General features: G+C 36.5%; 1 protein-coding gene across 4 annotated transcripts in view; it reads right to left on the bottom strand.

The window, feature by feature from the left end:
- LRRC28 (leucine rich repeat containing 28) overlaps positions 1–21395 on the bottom strand; it is a 54121-nt gene that overhangs the window by 32168 nt on the left and 558 nt on the right. For 2 of the 4 annotated variants that reach the window (XR_012661752.1, XM_075100653.1), the window contains exons 2-5: positions 18820–19047; positions 14221–14261; positions 11598–11635; positions 10718–10855 (exon numbers count right to left, since the gene is read on the bottom strand). Coding sequence is in view for 2 of the 4 variants with exons in the window: in XM_075100653.1 (XP_074956754.1) it covers positions 10718–10855; positions 11598–11635; positions 14221–14261; positions 18820–19026 (424 nt within the window). In the remaining 2 variants the exon portion in view is untranslated. Of the gene's footprint in view, positions 1–10717; positions 10856–11597; positions 11636–14220; positions 14262–18819; positions 19048–19685; positions 19740–21395 lie in introns of those variants that run through there. The other 2 variants (XM_075100654.1, XM_075100655.1) reach the window with 2 other exon arrangements.

Genomic DNA, 21395 nt, shown 5'->3' with positions numbered 1-21395 from the left:
ATAACTGTGTCACAGTGAGTCCTCTCCACAAATCTCAAGCCCAAGTTTTCAAACTATCAGAACATAAGAACCAAATAATTCTATTTGACCTTCATTATTTAGGTCTGTGTGCCAGGTCTAATCAGTTCTCATAAGCACACTCCACTTTCTAAAACACAGACTGTAGAAATACATTTTTCAAAATAAAAGGAGCAGAATGCATTGTTTTGATGCTACAGCCTGAAGCCCTCTATCCAAGTTTTATCAAAGTATACTCTACCACTGATCAAAACAGCAATGACAACTTAATGTTCTTTAAAGTTATATATTGCTGCATAAACTTCCCACTTTTGTCTTGCGGCCTCCGGCTCAGCATGTCATTGGGAGTACATTCAAAGGTCAAGAGACACTCTTTCAGAAGCCCTCTGTTCCCAAGTGGCAGCTCTAATGATGGCAGGAGTGGGGAGTAGAGCGGGGTAGATTAATTCCATCAGGGCTCTGTTCTTACATACCCTTGAAAATTCAGGTTGTCATTTCTTCTGTCAGATGTTTGAAAGACTACTTTGTACATTACTGTATGAACTATTTGTATGTGGTAGTAGCATTTCCATGCTGCTCTACTACTGATTTCTTTATCATCTAAAGATCTCTTCCCGCTCTAGTATTGAAATCAGTATTTCACTTCCAATCTCCTTCCATTTAATATTTTGCATATGCCATGTGACTGTCTCACTTTAAGTGACTTTAAGTCACTTAAAGACAGACTTTAAGTGAAGTCTGGAAGTCTGGAAGACTTGCAAGACAAAATGAATTTTTTTTTTAATCTGTATTAACATTTTAATGAGAAATCCCAAACTGAGTGTACTAGAAAAATATTATGCAACTTTATGTTTAGTGAAATGTGTTGAAATGAGTTGTAGTTCAGACTTCTTTAATAAAAATGCATAAGAACGTGCAATATAACAACCATGCTTCTACAGTTATATTTAAGATCTCTGACATCTCCATAAAATTTCAAGCTTCGGATGAATGCTTCTCATGACTACTTAAAGCACTCTCAACATCTTGACAATTCCTGTGTGCCCCCCACAGACAAGAGGAAAACCCCTGGAGAAACAAGGCTTACAGCGACTTGAGAAATCAAGGACTACCAAACAGAAGCAAGAGCCAGGATTCAAAAGGCAGTACCAAATCTCTTAACAATAGAGAATCCGGTTCAATCTGCTCCCATATGCTCAGGAATGTGCAAATCATCCAAGTAACTCAACATTAGAAGCAGCACTGAAACTCCTTTATCGTGGCACAACTCCCTCATTTCCTACCTAAAAGCCCTTGAGGGGGACAGCTACCAGGGGGAAAGCCCATGGCCCACAGCTCAGAAAACATACGTGTTCATGCAAAGATTTTGATTCTCCCAAGCAGAGTACTGCAAAGCCAGAAGCACAACAGGCTTGAGAGCACCACTGGTAATAATTAGGTTGGCTCTTCTCTCCTCCGTCCTGATTTCACCTACACCTCACCAGGTTTCTTAGTAACTCCTTTGCAGAAAAGGGAACAGTAGGAAAAAAGCGTGGGGTCAGATTCTGTCAGTTTGATGCATGATGACTTTCACGTGGAACAGCAAGGAACAAATGGCAACATTGGCCCATTCTCAGAAATGAGTTTCAAAGCACAAAAACATAGATAACTGGGACTTTGATGCTTCAGAGGAAATAAAAAAATTAAAATAAGAATTGGGCAACAGCAGATGACAGGCAGCCTTACACTGACATATCTGTACCCTCTAAAATGATGTTCATACAGGAATACAATATAATAATAAAGTGGTTTAGTGATTAGAACTCACATGGTGTCATGTTCAGAGATGTCTCTCTCCAGACATGTCATGCCACCATAATTTTCACTAGGATTCTGTGGCCAGTAAGAATTATCACATGAAAAGGGAACCTTTACTGGTCAATCTCTGCCCAGATCATATGAAGAACTCAAATGAAATTAACGTGGTCTGAAACACTGATGTACAGCACCCTACTCTCAGACACTCTTGGATCTATTCATGACCTCGGTAATTACATGAGCACACTGTTCATGTTTTAAATACAGCAAAACCTCAACTAGGCAGAGATTTTTTCAGATTAAAGCATCACCAAAACCGAAGTAGGGACCTAAGAAAGAATGTGATTGATCCAAAGTCATTATCGTCTTGCTAAAGTATGTAAGAAAGAAGAAAAAAACTGAAATACATAAAGTTAAATTACAATTTTGAGCCATTTTTAAATATTGTAAAACTTGTATTAGACAATTCAAACACTTGGCCATTAGGCTTTTGCTTCAATAGGATTTTAGCCTTCAATTTATTGACATGAAACCTCAATGCCAGTTTCAGTTTGTCCCTGATCACTTTTCCAAATCTATAATGACCACAGAAGTTGTTTTAAAATCTATGTTTTATAAAATTGCAGGTACTTGGAGGTATGATGCAGCAAGCCCTATCACAGGTTTTGTTGGGTGGGGTTTTTTTTTTGTTTGTTTTTAACTAAAAACATGCTCATTGAAATAGCTTAATTTCCAAATACTTTTTCCAGTGATTGTGCTAAATTACAATAGCAAAGTTTTAGATGGAGTTTTTTAGTCCAATAACCCTAGTACACAAAGCAATATTTGAATACATAATTTAAATGTTACAATGAAAGACACTGATGGCTTCTTCCAACTGTTTCCTATTAGTTTTCAGATTAATGAATTACAACACATACATACTTAGCACATGCATTTTTGAGAACCTGCTGTGTGTCACCATGAGGAATACCACAGGCCATTGTTGAAAGAGATAGTTTTGTTGGGTTTTTTTTTGTTTCTTAACGTCATTTCTGCTACAGTTACAGGAAATATTTCAGTTCCAGTATGCCCAATAGAAGCCTATCTGGAAGAAGTGCTGGAACAAAGAAGGCATATATTAGAACAACATTTTAAGCTTCAAATGTAGCTTTAGAATTTTTCTGGTTTTGCTACCAGCATCCAGTGACATTCCACGGTATACTAGAAGATGTTGCATGATACTAACAGAGAGGTTTTTAAAAGCTCCTCAAGGGATGGGTGGGGAAGTGAAAAAAAAAAAAAACACAAACGCCAAGAAGGGGCAAGCAGACAAATAAAGAACAGTGAGCAGCTCTATGTGCACAGATGACTCACTCTGACAGGTATGGGTATAAAGGGAAAACTTCAGTTAATGAAAATTTCCAGGTATTTAATGGAATTTTATTATCTGTCTTCACTTCCCATAAATTTAAAACACTCAGAAGTCCTAGAAGTTCTCCTGAGAATTTAACCCAAACCAAATGTTTGAGCAAGGTAGACTCTTATAAAATCTCACACAACCAACATCCCTTAATTAAACAGGTACCACTGTGTTTGGGCATGCATGAAAGCTAATCTGTGAGGACTACCATTTGTACAGTTACTACCCAGTGCTTTGGTCACCTCTAATTAGGTCACAAACTCCAATGACAGTCAGTAACAATCCATGTTGCCATTTTTTTCCTAACTCTTCAGAGATGACTCTGCTATAATTTCCTAGGGGAAAATTTTCTTATAAAACATTTCAGTCCTTACAGGCTGTCAGGACAGGGCTGTATTGGAGCTTACACAAGATCAAAACATGTAAAAGTCTTTTCCTCCTAGAAATACAAAGAATGTCTTAAAGATACTATCAGGTATTTTTATTGCACTTCTACATTAATATAGCATGATTACTGAAGCCTTATTAATCCTGATGTGAAAAAAACCAATATAGTTACAAGCAAGTGTGGGTAAGTTTTGTATTGATTTAGGTTAAAGAAAAAAAAAAATATATATTTGTTGTTGTTGAACATAAGAGCTAATGTAAACCTTAGTACACTGACTCATGGTTTTATACAGTAAACTGAATCTAGAAATGAATTATTAAACAGAGCATGTATTTTAGAGATTTGTGCAAGAAAGACTTCTTTTTAATAATCAGGCATCAACCTACTTCAAGGAAAACAATGTGTTATGACAATAATGAAAAAAGATTTTTATTTAGGAGTCCATGCTCCTTTAAATAGTCACATACTTACAGAGTGCAAAGCTCATGTAACCTAATCTATGTTTTCCTCAAATCCCCACAAGTCCATTTACTTAAAAACACCACACTCCTGGATGGGTGCCTGGCGTACCAAACCTGTCCCGTCGTGCATATTTTTATACATGTTACTAAATTAGGAAAGCAGAGTGGACTAAGGTTATGCCAACTCTGAAAAAAGAACAGGGTCTGCATCAGTTTGAGCCTTTGCTTTTAAAGTCACAATCATAATTTAAAAATTTTGAACTTTATTAAATATCAAAGCAATCTACCCTAATCAAGAGGCAGTAATAAAAGCAGAAGGGAAATACAGGGGGAACGGAGGGGGGAGCGCCAAATTTATTCCCCCCCATTTTGAAGGCTCTAAATCAAAGTAAGGAAAACAAGTTTAAAAAATTAGTTAGGACTACATATTTTAATACCAGGGTGTAGAATAAGAATAGAGTTATTGGCATGCTGTACCCATGATCTGTGGAAACCTACTGTGAAAAGAAGGTAGGGAAGAAGTTGGTTTTATATCCCTTTAATTAAGATTTACTGAAATACCTTATATTGAGCCCTATTCAGAATTACTAAGTTGGGTATTCAAGACGTTTTTACCAGTGAAATACTGGTATGAATAGTAAATACAGATATTGTACTTCACAGCAACTTAAAAAAGGTGAAAGAAATGAATATGCAGTTTGCATGTCAAAGTTTCTCTTGCCCCCAATTAGCAAAGCAAATTCCTAAGCAAAACAGACCTAGCAATAATCAGCTAACATTCCAAGGGTTACTTTTAAATAGACAAAGCAGTACAAAAATTATAGTTCAATTTATAATTTTAATAATGATTGAATTCTTCTTGTCATTACCGCTGAAGTTACCTATGCAACAGAAAATGATCTATTTATTTACCTGTAAGCTACATTTTTCAGAATTCATCTGCATGAACTCTTCTAGCCTTCTGGAAGTGCAAGCTGTTTCAGTTACAAAACCCACTCATCTTACTGCTATTAATTTCCTATTAACTTACAGGATTAATTACGGAGAGATAATTATTAATCTCCTAATAATGGGTGGAAAGACTCAATCCTCCCCAATATTAAATATGATCAACCTCAAAAAGGTGTGGTCTTAACAAATGGAATGGAACACCCAAGTTCTATTTCTGGCTAACACTGACTCCTGCTGTGGCCTGGAGCAAATCACTTCTGTTAAAAACACTTTTTTCCATTCTGCAAAATAAGGATAACACTCTCTTATCAGCTTCACAGGATCTTTCTCAAATGCTTTGAAGATGAAGTTTTATAAGCCTACAAATGTATTTTAATGAGGTTTAAACTGACTATATTTCTAAAACAATTTGCCTTAAAAAAGAAAAGGATTTGAACACAAATGAAATGAAGAGTATATGTGCTATTTATCTCCCCTAAATATTACTGTAGTATGCACTTTAAAAATACGAAAGGCAGAGGAATAAATTTTCCTTCGGATTCTATCTAAGAGAAGCAAAATGGCAACAAGTGGATGCAATATGCAGAAGTCTCCAGAGGCAACACGGAAATGTCAATTTGAAATGGAAGCCACACATTTCCTTATATGGGGAAGAAAGGGCATTTGCTAAACCTGCCTTTGACTCTTGCAGAGAGCTGTACCCCCCTTCAGCAACAGCAACTGCTGGTGCTCCCCAGTCACCTGCTCTTTCACTTTGCAGATTAAAGAAACCACACTGCACAGTTTACATGAAGTTTGGTATTATCTGACTGCATTTTAATTTTTTTGCCCGATCAACGCGCTCAACTGTTGGTTTTAATGTTCCCTGACAACACATAGGGAAACTTGGTCTAGCCCACGTAAAGACAACTGCCAATACATATTTTTTCCCTTCAAGAAGGGGAAACTTTGCCAAAAGATGGGCTGGGATCATAAGCCATACCCTGTTCTTTGCTTAATTACTTAGCTTTTGCTCTTGACTTGGCAAAACATTAAGCTTTTCATTTTAGTAAATCTATAATTAACTCCAACATGTGCTGAGTAAACATAACCTCATTTTTAATTAAATCTTAGAATAAGATGCTACAACTTGCCATTTCTGAAGAGAAGTATTTCTCAAGTAATGTGCAATAAAAAAATCTAATCCTTGTCAAACACAAAACGTAAGTCCAACTTTGAGTATAAGCCACCCTCTTAAGTCATCTGTTGTCCAAACGTGCATTCACTAACTACAAGACCAAAAAGTAAACCTGAAGAGCCATCACTTCACATCAGAAGTTTACAAGTCCAAAGTCAAATAAAATCTAAATGGTAACACAGCAAAACTGAGAGAGAGCCTTGGCTCTTGGACTCTTGAAGAATAATTTTTCCAGTATATCTCACTACTTTTTTTTTTTTTTTTTTTCAAATGATGCAGTAATTCTTACACAAAGAGATAATAAATACAATTTCTCAAGCAGGAAAGGAGTTGAAATATCCTATGCATTATAAACATCACAAATGGGAACTTTCTAATTAGTCATTTGTAAGTGAGAAGATTCAGAAAATTTACTTCTGAGAACACATTCATATAGGACTAACTCTGCAATTCTACATTAAAATGAGACATGAATTCTCTGAATAAAGACAAATCTCTAAAAAAAAAAAACCACAAAGTTAAGCTACTATGTAAACACGTCCACTCTGTAAGTCAAGCTTATCCATGAACTAATGTAATAATATGAAATACCATCTTTTGGTTAAGCTGCAACTCTAAAATTTTTTTTTCAAACAAGATCTCCAGTGTTACGTATTTCCAACTGACCCTCAAGAATTTAGATTATTTAAGTTCTACAGTTAAATAGTAGAAAACCTCACAAAACTTTACTTCAAGAATTACATGTACCAGAGCCAAATAAAAGAACCAAGAAATTGTTGAAGCTACAGGATTTACAGTTTGCAGAACAAAACAAAAATGCTGTCTATTTCAATAAAAGAAAGCACTCAAGAGAACTTTATATTAAATCTCCTCTTCTTACTTATCTGCAATTCTTTTAATCAGTTCTCATCTCAAAGACGGAGTCTCTCAGTTAGCAATTCTGATTACCCCAGAATCTAGACACTGATGACCCTGCATCAGGCAGAAGCTGGCCCACTTATTAACCATACCCAAAGTATATTCAAAACATGACTTCAAGAGAATTTTACAAAGCATTTTTTCCCAGCCATTTTATATTATATTTCAATTTCAACATGCTTATTCTGGACAAAATTTTCCCTTTGCTTCTCATCAAGTCTAGCTTTGTTTTCTTTCAACAATTCTCACAATTTAATGATGTGCAATGGAAGTCCCGTTGTTTCAGTGGTAGCGCATAATTAAACAAAGTGCCTTGAGGCCAAAGTACACGATCTTATCCATGGGTGACACTGATTTGGTAGCGTTTGCTAAGCACAAATGTGAGATTATAATTTACATTACAAGAGCGCCACAGCATAGAAAGTGCTTTCTCATCGCCAAGGAACACAATTTCCACGCTTCACCTAATGCCCTTTTTGCCCTCATCGGTCCTGTATTTCCTGATCTCCCCAGGAAACAAAGGCTTATGTATTCATGCTGTCTGCATGTATTTTCATCTTTCTCCCCCACCTCCTCCCTTACAGTAGCTTTTTAAAACTAGTTGGACTTTCATGACCAAACCTTAGAAGATAGGTCTTCATCATTCAATTCCCACAAGCTTTATGAAAACAGGTACTTAGAGACTAAAGTCTTGCCCATCACACTGAAGGTAAACCACAGCACAGGCTCAACCCTTACTAGAGTCTGAAGAATGTCTACAATCAGACTGAAGACATAATACTTTATAGGGCTTCCGTAGTATCATACATACTATTTCAAGTGGTTTAAAATTAGTAGTTATGCTAGATTTCTGTAAGGCAAATCTTAAATACTAAAAATGAATGTTAAGAGCACAAATTGTGGAACAAAAACATTAAAAGTGGACAATGAGTCAACACATGCTATTAATTGCATTGTTTATTTCAGTTCTTAATCACAATTAAGGAAGACACAACAGAAAATAATTCTTAAAATATAAAATGCAATAGAAAAGCATGGACGTTCAGACACTTAATGGCAAATATTTACCATCGAACTGTTCTGCAGTTGTAACGAAGAGATTTTTTTAGCAGTTGATTAGGGATATTACTAAGAGTATCCCTCCAGATATCCATGTAGTTTCAACAAAAACTGAGGGTACTTATAGCACCAGACACTGGGAAGGGAGACACAAGAGGAGTGACAGGGCAATAACTCTAAAGTAAGCTTTTTACATGATGACATCATTATGCTGCAAGTTGGCCTATCTGGTTACACAAGGTGAATACTGATCAGCCTTTCTTAACTTGATCCTCTGCTGTGATAAACAGTTCACTGCCATTTGTGTGATGCGTGCAGGACTGAGTCTGGAAGAAAGTTATGGTCATGACTTTTGAAGTTGTTTCCATAAATGACCATCACCTATACCTGAAAGCTATTTTTTTAATGCAGATATTTAAATTCTGCACAAGCTGCACTAGTAGAAGCTAAATTATACCTTCAATGGTTAATTATAAATTAAGAGCAATTAAGAGCTGTCTTTCCCTAACAAAGCATTGCAATGCAGTATCTGCTGTAAAGAAAGTAGTTAACACACAGTAAAATGATGTACTGCAGTGAAAACACATCTCATCCTAGTTAATTTGATTCATTTTGCTAGCTTTCCTGACAGAATGCTATTTAACACTATTATGAAGATTCACGCTACCAATATAATTAAGGATAAAACAATTCATCAAAACTTACTATTTTGCTCTATTTTTTCCATTGCTGAACATAAATGTTATTTTCAAACTCAAAGATGTAGTTATACTTCGACATCTATGCAATTTTACAAAGAAAAACTATGAAAATATGCTTGGAAGCCCTCTTCAGGAAGTGTTATGTTTAGGAAACACTCAATGCAGTAGATTAACTCTCCAGTGTAAGTGAAAGATTAATCTTGCTCGGACCGATAACACTCAAGTTGTATGACACCCAGTCATGTTGATAGTGACAGCATCTGAACAGACAGGATTAGTAACGATAGCAGTAATGGAATATGCATAAACTGATGGTACACTACCAGCAAAAATGAAAAGACCAAACGCCACTGGATTCTCCAGCTGAAAAGTGGGCAACAGTAGTATTATTGTAAATATGCAAAATTTTAATGCACGCAAAACTAAATGCGCTTTGGGACAATGCTCAGTACCAAATTTTGTAAACTTCTGGAGAAATTAAACACAGCGTGCCTATGCGGCTGATACCAGGTCCTAATCAAATGTGGTAGACTCGAAATCAACCCTTCAGTAATGTAAATTATCCTTTTGAAAGTCTTTTTTTGAACCTTTTTAAGTTAATGTGTGAAGTTTTGCAGAAAATGTGTCACTTTTTCTTTGAACAAGTCTTTCTTTTATGGTACAGCACCATAAGGTAAATTATCTTTGAGAAACATAAAGCACACTCAAGTCACTCCTTTCTTTAAATATAGGACATCTGAAAACTGATGGAAATTTTATTGGCCTTGGGTCATAATGTTTAACAGGTTTATCTAATTTCACTCCAGAGCATTTACATAGTCATGTAATTTTTTTCTTTCTAATCATAATCATCCTTAGACTTATTAAGCTTATTATGCCTAGAAAAGTACAAGGAAAGGGCAACTAGATTTCTGCATCCAAAACTTCAAGGAGCAATTGCAATATATTTCTTGAGAATAAGCAATGTGAACTTACAGACACATGAAGGTCACACTGAGAAGTTAGTTAAAACTAGAGCCAAAAGTTAATCTTGTGAGATTAAGTTAGACCAGTTTTTTGAAATGCTGGCCATTTTTTTTTTAAATCATCTCTGCAGACCAGAAGATACAAATATGCCATAGAAAGTTTAAGAAATAAAAATAGTTAAAAATCACCATCATCTTATCTGGAAAAATGTAAGGGTGATGGAAGAAGAATAATCAGTTATGTCTGCTTATCAAAGTATTTAGAAGACAAAAAAAAAAAAAAAAATTCACTCAAATCTGCCTGTGGCCAACTTTCTCTGACTTTGTGTCACATTTACTTTGAATAAATTTTGCTTTTTTATTATAAACTAGCAAGACAAACATTTGTTATTTACTGTCATAGTGAGGTAGAACTGCCATAGGCAAATCTACTAGACATGTCTTTTTAGAAAATACAAGAATGGAGCTGTTGGGTGAAAAGAGAGAAGGGAAGGAACTGCAATCCCTTATATTCTGGAAAACGGCAAGAAATATCATTCTCTCATAATGCCAGTTGTCACTGGCATTTTGTGTCTTCTCAAGGAAACTAAATTTTTTCTTGATACAATGGCAAAGACTGTTAAACAGATACATTATTTTCCCCACTTCAGAAGCATTTTTCAGGACTTTTCGTTACCTTAAGTACATACAGTCTGGCTTTTTTCTAACTACAGAGCATATTTAGCACAATAAATACAATGACAATCCCTGCCTAGTCTTTAAATGCAAGTCGTACCATGCTTCAGCTGTAAGACTCGAATAAACCTAGAGCAGATCACTATGCAATTTAAGTTCAAATGGAATTTGTCACTGCTCTAATCCCTCACGCATTTGTACTTACCTGCAGGTAAATATTTCAGCTGGTTGTTAGCCAAGCGAAGATGACGTAAAGATCTCAGGCGGCCAATCTCTGGACACACAATTTCGAGGGCATTATCACTTAGGTCCAGAAACTGCAGTTTAACCAGGGAGCCAATGGCTTGCGAGAGAACAGATTAAAACATGAATGTGACCCAACAGTAATGTTAAAATCTTAATAGGACTATGAGGAGATAAAAAGCCACAGTATCTAACACCTACGTGTGAGCAGATTTTGACTTATTAAAGCCAGTCTCACAACTGAATGACAGTTTGTGGAAATGCTTATCTATCTAACAAACAGTACTGCTGGTAGCGAGATGGGGAGGAAAATAATAGTGGTGTATAGAATACTCCCATTTCTAGATCCTCCACAGACAATTCTGCTCTGAAATAACTTTATTTTGCTCTGAGTCTGTCCAATTTATATATTCAGAAAGAGTTTAAAGTGCTTTCCCAAAGTTGGGCACAACTCTACAATTAAGACAAGAAACTCATACAAGTTCTTGATACTTTAGGTTTCAAATCTGTCATGACCTGAATCAGCAGCGTATCCTGCATGGTGACTGGCTGAAAGCAGAAGAAACTTCAGATTTTTATTTCTCTAGATGAGTGCCATGTAGCCTTTTCACTTTCTGCAATTAGAACTGAAGCAAACAGCATTTAGGTGCATTTGAGAATTCGTTAAAAGAATTTAACATAGTCGATAATATCTGTGTTTATGCTAAGAGCTGCACTGGTATATTTTGTATGAAAATATTTAATGTTTTACGGGAAAATAAAGGAAAAATAAGCCTCTTCAAAGAAGAAAAATGAATATTTTATGATTCCTGCCACTTATTGTGAGCTGGTAGATTACTTACCTTCAGGTACAACAACTATGTTATTTGAATGAAGGTACCTGGGGGGAGGAGAAAAAAAAGCAGAGGACACCACCTGTTACCCTCAAGGACTTCTGCTACATAATCAGTTTGCAAAATATCCAATTTCAGAATGAAAAAGCACCCTCAAAGCCATTCCTCTCTATCACCACAAAAGCTGTGGAAACTGTATAAACTGGCTATGGATAGGTACTTAATCGTTTAATAGCCTAAGTGAAACTCAACATAAAAATGAAAGAGAATTACATACAATTATTTGAAGTAAAACATTCACAGTTACAATAATGGGCTCTAGTTGAGAGTCATAAGAGGAAAACAAAAAGGAAAAAGAATAAAGTGGAGAATAACCAGAATGAACAACATCTGATCACCAGGTTATTCCACACTAAATGCCGGGCAAGAAAAGAAACGAGCCCAAACCATAGTTACATAACTATGAACATTTTCCCCTGCACATAAACTCTTACAGCTTTACTGGCTGAAGAAACAAGCACATGATCTACTCACTGCAAGTGGGGTTTGCAAACCTAGAGTACCTTTTTCAAAAGAAAAACCCAATTTTACACAGTCATTTAGGTAGGTAGTGAGGATGGCCAGATCTCCCACTAAGAGTATTCAGCACCCTCTGCAGGAGCACTTCCAGTACTACAAGTAACATAAAAACTATTCTCAGATTAACAAAGTTTTAAAATATTGGTATCAAATTGGAAAGGTGTACTGAGTACTCAGTGTCCAATCGCTTAGGCACACATGGAAATTATTTGCACAGAATATGTTTTTCCATTCTATTCAAACAGCGTTTCCAAAAGTAGGAACCTGTCTTTTTGGGGAGATAGAGGCAGAACAAGGAAAGAGACATATGAACATTTCCACTGCATGGAGCACCTGAGCCTTCTACATTTCTTTAAAAATTGCAGACATTTAAAGATCACTGAAAATATAACAAACAAAGGATAGCAGATGTGATGGTAGACATCCTTACGTATACCTCAGGATGAGAATTCTCTACTAATTTCAGCTGCAGCTTTTAAAAATACTTGTGAACTATTTCACTCAAGCTAAAAAGATGTATATTATGAGGATCTACACCTAGTATCCCACATGAGGGACACACATACAGAAGAAACAGAAAATACTGAAGTTTTTTAAAAATACATAGTGAAATGGCTAAGGATGTAACTTTCAGGGAAATGAAAATCAGGTAAGTTTGTCTTTCAAAATCTAAAGCTACTGTAACAAATTTTTCTTTAAATAATTATTTTGTGGTCTCTGTCAAGAAAAAAAATCTCTTACTGTCTGATCAAAAATTGACTTCTACTTTTAGAGCTACACAAACCACAAGCCCAATGCAGTTCTTTCTAGACCACCAGAATGCATGGGATAATGGTATTACAACTAAGCTTGCTGAATCCCAAATAATTAGGTTTCACTCCTACAATCCAGTGTTTGTAAGAATTTATTTTAAGCTGTAATTTATACAGGTTTTCCTAAAGGCACCATCAGATAACATGGAGATTTCCTGATGCCCCATGGATAATTATTAAATACTAAGTATATCTAATAAAAAAATATTTATTTTACTGCTTCAGAGCATAAACATGCTCTCAAGACTCAGGCATGATGAGACAAGACTGTGTCTTAAGCAAGCTGGAGACTGCAGTGACCTACAGAACAGTTCAATTATATTGTGGTCGCGCGTACCAGAAAGGTGTGGTTTCAAGGGCCGAATTAAGATGCCAAGATCAGAGAGCTGAATGCATTAGACTACTCAGATATACACTGCCTCCTGCTTGGACTCTTCCCTTAAATAAACAGAGAGTCAATGGTCCATCAGTTACTCAACTGAAAGTGAGCCAAATGAGTTATAAGGGGAAAAGAGGATGTCCCTTATAAGCCCCCTGCCGCCAATCCTACCATACAAGGAAATCATAACCTTACAAGAAGAAAATAGGAGGGAAGACGACATTGACTCAAGGGCTTACAGCATAAAGTAACTGCCAAAATAATACAGTTCATGTGACATCCGTTCTTTGGACAAGATTGGGTAAACTACTCTGTATACAGCAATCATCACTAAAGTTACTACCTCTACTTGCTCATTCCTGCTGCTGTTTGACAATCTGTGACTTGGTTCCCAAAAAGCTCATTACTACAATCAGCAAAACTGAGTTCATAATACCCCTGGTAGCTGGGGTGGAAACAAGCAACTAGTGATGAGCTGGAGGCAGTAACATGTTACTCTGGCTCAGTCACAACCACCTGACCATTAGATTTGGAAGTTCCAGTGCTTTACCAGGGTGACAACAGTCTACACAGGAGTTGGGTGGTAAGTATTCTTTCCTTTCACAGTGTAGATATTTGTATAGCAGTTTTTGTTATACAAAAACCAAGATATTATAATAAGTATTAGCATGGGTCTGAATACATCTGGATATACCTCCTATAAAAAAATACACCCCACCCCAAAAGTGATGCTTTCTTGCCCTCCAAGAAAACCCTTCACACTTAAGAGGTAGGCTATGCACAAATAATACAGTCTAGAATTATTTTAAGATAAGATGGGTGAGCATAATAAAAATATATTAGAACTCCTACACAAACTCACAATTCCACGAGGTTTGGAAGCTTCTGTGCAAGGTTTTCTGGCTGAAAAAGAGTTAGAGATTTTTTAGGTTCCAAAACAAAAAACAGACACACACATATTGTGTACGCAACTCATTTTAATAACCATACTAAAACATGTCAGCAGCTAGTCACAGAAAAAATGGCGACAAGGGGCTTGTATACAATACCCTATTTCCATATCCCCGCACATTCTCCATCAGTGCAATCTGGGATATATCAAGGGTGAGCAATTCTCTACTGAAACAGAACTACAAACTAGAATTAACATTAACATGTCCTCAACCAAATGGTAGTCAGACTTCTGAGGCTGAAAAGATGGATTACCAAAACCTTAGTTTTGAAAATATATTGAAATAATTGAGTTGTTGAAGCCAAGAGACTGCCAAGAAGCTTCAGCCTTTACAGACTTAAAGCAGAACAAGAACTTTACAAGACGTCTAAGCATAATGGATTTTATTTTGTATTGCTGCTAAACTGGGAAATGACCTACAAATTTTGTGTAGCTTAATCAATTTCCACCAAGCCAGAAGTGCTGAATCCATCAAACTATATTTACATATTAACATGCATATAATTTTATAACTACTAAATGATCCCTAGCTGCAATTCTGTTTTTTGATGGCATTTATAACCATGAACATATACCACAAAATCAGCTTCACAAATTTCATATGTCACGTTGTTAACCGTACTCAAGTTATTCAAGGTTAAGACAGTTTTATTGCTTAAAAAAAAAAATCTACTTCAAACATAGATATGTTTTATTGAAAAAGTTTTTACAATACACATATATGCAGAAACAAATTTTAAGAGCAGCTCAATCACATGTTCAATTTCCTGTTAAAAAAAATTAGCAATTTTCACCGTCATGTAAATTTTAGGTATATTATTATCTAAAATACTTAACTTTGTGTTTATAAATTTATTATGAAGAAATATGCTAACCTGAGAAAGTAGCGTCAAAATTTTCTTAAGTGGCAAAGATGCCACATCCTAGATCCGAGTACAAAAAATAGGGTTTTTTTAACTATGGAGCAGCAAATGATGGCTCAATAAATGAACCCGTTGACATCAAGACCCAAGAAACAGGCTATAACTAATCGGTTGTTGCCATCTACTGGATGGTTTGCTACAGTGCATTTGTCTTCTCGGCACAGGTTTTATCTGGCCAAAGAGAAAAGCTTAAACTGGAAAAATATGCAAAGGCTGCAACATGCTCGAGCACAAAAAAAAAATCAAGCTTTAATTTAAAAAGTGAAGAGAGAATCTGAAAAAAACAAGTTCACTGTCATTCTAACCCCTTTATTAGAATAAGGATACTAACCTGAATCACAAATTATTTTCACATTATACGTGAAGGTTATACTCTTATTCTTGCTTTAACTGCCACATATAGTAAGAGCGCTAAACTCAGGAGAGAGACAATTTTACAGTTGAGCAAGTCTATAATAGAAATTCTGCTTATCTTCGAGTGCCACAAAAACAATGTGTCTGAGTCAAAGTCACTCAATACAACATCCTGCAATGAAATTAAGTTTAAAAAAAAGCACTATTCATGGTCCATCAGTTGAGAGGTAAAACTAACTCTGGTCTCTACTGGTGACATGACAGCAAACAACAACAAATGAATCATCAATTCCGCCACCAGTTTAGTGAAGCTTGCCTCGCTCTCACACCCTCTGGACATTTTTCAAAAAGTGAGCCTGCTGATCTGTCTGAACAGGACAGCATTGCATATTCTGAGTTTGCAAGTGAAGAACAATTGTTCTCAGATGTGGCTACATCATGCTTCTGACAGTGTCACCAAGGCAAACTCATATCTCCTTTTAATAGATGGGGAAATAGGATTACTGGAAAGCTAATGATATCAGTCAAATATTAAACAAGTAGTTCGAAGACTTGATGCTGGGATACAGATGTGCTATATAGTTTCTTGATGCATTCATTATGTCATAGCCCTCCATCATTTCCATCTTGCCAACAAAGACAAAAATGAAATTACTCTTAGGGAAGGTATATGCAAATTCTGTCAGTGTAACTATTCCAGACATTTTCATAGGAGCCATCTGTCAAGGACTAGATTAATTTTAGAAAAGCAAAGAACAAATGGTGATTTAGCCAATATTTTTCAGAACTCTGAAGGAATGAACCAGTGGGATGGAAGTACCACCTTACTTTAAAGAAATGTGGTACAAATTTGGTTTTGACGATTGCTAATAATCCATACGCAATTTAAAATATTTACTGAGGCGCTAACGTTCACCATTTTGCATAGAATCAAAGGAGCACAAGGCTGAAAGAGACACTGCTATTACTCTTCTCAGACAGGTTCACCCCTCAAATAAATCCGTACTTTTCTCTTTTGGAAAGCCTCCGTGAAAGGAATTCAGCTTCCTTCAATAACCTATTTGTTTTCAACTATTCTCAGATGAGGTCCCCTCCCCCACCATGTAACTAACTTACTGCTTCTTCACTGGAATTGGGAGTATTACTTGTCCTACCAGCAAAAACACATTCATTATGAAAACACTGCTTTGTAAAAATACTTATGACTTCTGCTCTCCCCCATTCCTCCTCTTCTATTTTTTCTTCTCTTCTCTTTTTGCAAGAAGAATTAACCTAAATCTCTCAACCTTCTCTCATAGGGTATGTTCTCTCCAAATCCCTTGTTGCTGCTTTCTAAGTTCTTTCTAATTTACCTAGATTATTCGTAAGTATGAAATTCCAGGCTCAATCTTTGCTCCAGCTTATGCTTTAACAGTAGCCAATAATTATTTCCTTCTGCTTTTAATGGAGATTGTGTAACTTTGTACGTTCCAAAAAGACATCTGCCTTTTTTTGTAACACGCTGCTGACTTGATCTATTTTGGTCCACTACAACTTCCAACATCTATCCTGCTGAACAGATGCTCAGTGAATGAGGCCCAATTTTGTTTGCCTAGTTCCTAGCTACAGTGCTCTGCACTTGAGTGGGATTCCACCACGTCATATTACAAGCAAGTTATCCCGATTGTTTTGAATCCTAATGTTCTTCTTTGCACTGTTTGCAAGTCAGTTTACCTAGGTACGATCTACATTTTAAATATTGTTTCAGTTCCTTTATCCCAGGCCTTGATTACAATACCAAACAGTATCGGGCAAGAGCTGCCTCCCTCATTTGATATATCTTCTGTTGACAGTAACCACGGGTAATTACTCTTATGCCATCTTACACATCCATTGCCTGGTAGTATTAACAGATATTGAGAGGAAAATGGAACTAAACTGTTACTTATGAGACTTTGTTTTTGTTTCTATTTTAGAATTGCTTTGAGAAAAAGAAAACCAGGCTCTAACATATACATGCAGAGAAGTGATATGCAAAGCTCTCAGTATTGTTTCATCCTTTGAGCCGTGCAAAATTCATGAACCTTACACCACTAAATAACCACTGAATTTCACAAAATGTCAAAGCAGAATTGTTTACAGTCTTCGGTTAATTTTTAAAGCAGCTTTAATTTGTAACTGTGAATCCTATCCTCCCATTAAGTTACTAAGTAAAGGACTTGCCCAAAACCAAAAACTGCCAAAATAATTCTCTACATTACGTGCAAACTTCAGTGACTCAGTCAAGATGAAGAAAAGGCATAAAGTGTTCAGAATCCCTTTAGCTTTTGGCCCACAAAGTGAAACCTTTATTGAGGATTTCTAATGTATCATTGTTACAGGTTTAAACACTATTCCTTAAACTCAAGTACTGAACTTATTCTAGGAAGCACTGAAAAACATAATTTTAGTGAATTTTAAGTAGTCAGGCCCTCCAGCTCCTCTACCCTGGCTATTATTTTACCTACCATACCATGGAAGAAAAAAAAAAAAAAAATTAAAAAATCCTAACAAATGAATTACTTGGAGACTTGGGCCTACTGACAGTGGCAAGTTTTGACTCCCTATAGAGAGTCTTAACAGCTTAGAATCTCTCACACCGTTATTTAACTACCCCACGCTGAATTCTGAGGTTGCAACATTCATTTAGGGTGAGAATTTGTTCAGTTTAGGGGAAAACAACAGAACAAGAAGAAACCATAACAGAAAATCCTACAACCTGAAATTAACTGTTTGTTCTCCTATCAACAGCAGCCCATAGACACAAGTTCTCAATGGCACCTTAAGCGCAAGCTTTGAATTAGACACCAGGATCGATGATGCCTTTAAAGTAAGGTACATGCCAAGGTAAAAGTTGTTTAGCCTAATGAAGGAATGTAGACTAGACCTCACAGTATCACCTAACAGCAGAAAGGCCCGACCACTGACGTGAGCAAAATTTACAGCAGTTAAAAAAAAAAAGCCAAACCAACAAACCTCATGAGAAACACCCCAGCAGACCTCACAGAGCTTCAAAAGGGTAATCATAAAATGTCATAAACTTTCATTTATTACACTCTACATTACCTGTGCAAGTTCAAACATAATACAACCAAATACTCATATTTCACAATGGATTATATCATTCAGGATCAGATTTGCTGTAAGATTATTGTTAATTTTTTAAATCCTAAACATACAGACAGTAAACATTACAGTAAAGAGGTTGTCGTACCAATGTGGTCAGGGAATTTCTTTTCATATAAAGTCTCTCCAAGTACTGCAGCCCCTCATCTTTCAGTAGCTCCAAAGGAAAGTGATGGAGATTTCGGTAATTTAAGAACAAGTTCTTGTGCCTTTCCAGCTTTGCCTCAGAGATTGTTTTACATAGTTCTGATGCCATGACTAATCCTGTTCCAGCACCACATCTAGTGCATTGCATCTTCTGAAAGCAGACCCATTTCTAAGAGACAAAAAGAGCAAAAAAAAAACCCATTATCAAGGTGTATGACATGCATTCTTTTGTGGAAAGAATTAGTTATTACATATTATCTGATAATTTAGCTGAACACGCTTGCTCCAGTTAATACATAAAGTACCCAGAACATTCACACCATAAGATATGTTGGAAGGAAGACTTTGACTATTGTCTGGATGGAGTTTCAGCATGTTTTCAGACCAGTAATAACAAAAGCTTAGGGTATACATAATGCTTTTTTTCAATCCCTTTTCCATGGACCTGTCAGATAATTTTGCCAAAGTTGCAACAACAACAAAAAAAAAAAACAACCCACACACCACCAAAACCCTTCTCTCTGCTAACCATTATTGATGTCCTACATCTATTCTGTCAAGTGTGCTAAAAGAAGAATCTGCAGATAAGAAAAATGCATGATTTATTAGAGGACTTCTTATCTTCAGATGACTAAAATGCCTTCATGTAGCTTTGAAGTCAGAATGACAAAATGCAATGAAAGTTTGTTAAGGTTTCCCATATAAAACTACCAGAAGAATTTATCAGTTGGAAGAGATACTGAGGGTAGACAGCCAGTAAGGCCATTTTAAAATAATAAACTAAGATATGAGAAATCTGAAACTTACAGCAAGAGAATTTATAGAGAGCTAGATGTGACAGCAGATTTTCTGGTCTCTTTACTAAAAATAAAACCAGAAAGAACTAAATGTCAAGCTTTAACTGACAGTTTCAAAACCAGAAAACAAATGTATGAAGACAAATTAAAATTTGACACGTATCTGAAACCAGACTTTATTTAGCTTGTTTTTCATGTATAACCAAAATTCTAGTCATTACTATGTCATCTAGATTTAGATAACAGCAGCAATGCTACATCTGTCATCAACTGTCTCACAAGTCAGGATAACATAATAAATCCAGACTATATATTAATTTAAAGTTACCAGTTTGCTGCAGACTCATATGTATAAATTGATTTCCATTAACAAAAGGCAACTGCTTTCCACAGGTAACATTTTCTATTTTAGTTCATTCCTCTACTGAAGGAGAGATTTCTGACCATTACAGATATTGGAAGTGAAGGCACTGAGTTACAAACAAGAACCCTACCCAATTATACAATAGTAATTGGAAAACAAAACTCTCTACCCAGCTGAAGACTGGCAACTGGACCATACATGTAAATCAAACTACTTTATCAGTTTCAGTAATTCCCTGATTTACAGATAAGCGGCTTTTACCAGTGACCTATGCCCTTCTGGAAGAATACAGTATTTACTGTCTTAGAGTCCCATAAGCACTACTAATCACAACATAGATGTAATATCCTGCACACCTTTTCTAGTCTTGAGTTATACCCAAGCCATGCTCAGTTCTCTAAGCAAATGATTACCAAGCTGATAATCCTATGTAAGATTAGAAAGTGTCAGTCCAACTTTGGTTAAAGAGTATTCATATGAGAAGAGACCATCACTCTAACAGTTGCTTTCATCAGCTGTCTTAAGGAGACATGACACACACACTGCTGGCCCGGGCACTAGCAACACTAAAGCTCCCTTCGTTGAACAGATAAAGGAAATTAAGCCACTATAGTTCCAAACTCCACATCTGTGATCAGCATTAAAATAATTCAAGGAAAAGCATGAGAATTTTTAAGGTACGTAGTCTGAGAGTATTTGAGCATGAACTGTACAATACAAGAAATGATAAAGGAAAGTTCATCTTTCCCTGAAATATTTTTTTAAATTAAAAGTTATGAAGTCACAAAAACACACACATAAATATCCAACGGCCTTCCAATTTGTCCAGAGACACTTTTTAGGTGTTCCGCACTTGTGGACTCCTCTTCAGCGTTGTGACCCCATGTAGCATAACTGGACCACTTTTAGCCATGGCACACGCAAATACAGAGACAGGCAAGTCCACAAATGCAAAGTCCAGTCATAACATACTCTATTTTGGCTCTTGCTTCAAAGGAAAAACCCTCCTGCTCCTGTCCACCACCAGCCAAACTTTTTCTCTCCAAAGACTCCTTTTCCAGAGACGAGACACATCACTACCAAAGAGGAACAGACACAATCGCGGTCTTTAAGGAAGGGTAAAGAGAGGATAAGGACAGACAGAGGGAGGGATGATGGCCCTCTGAGGAGTCAGGTCATTCAGGGGAGAAAACGGCCATTTCACAGAGGATGGAGAAGACAGAAGCGCACGACGGGGAGCGGAGGCTCAGCGAAGGGGTGACACGGGGAGGGTCAGGAGACCCCCGGCCCCGGCGGCCACCCGCAGCCGAGGCGGGACTGCCTGGTGGGAAAGACCGCCCACGGACGAACACCTGG

This window comes from Phalacrocorax aristotelis, chromosome 7 (assembly GCF_949628215.1).
Source record: "Phalacrocorax aristotelis chromosome 7, bGulAri2.1, whole genome shotgun sequence".
NCBI classification, from domain to species: domain Eukaryota; kingdom Metazoa; phylum Chordata; class Aves; order Suliformes; family Phalacrocoracidae; genus Phalacrocorax; species Phalacrocorax aristotelis.
This window is presented reverse-complemented; position numbering and strand designations above follow the sequence as displayed.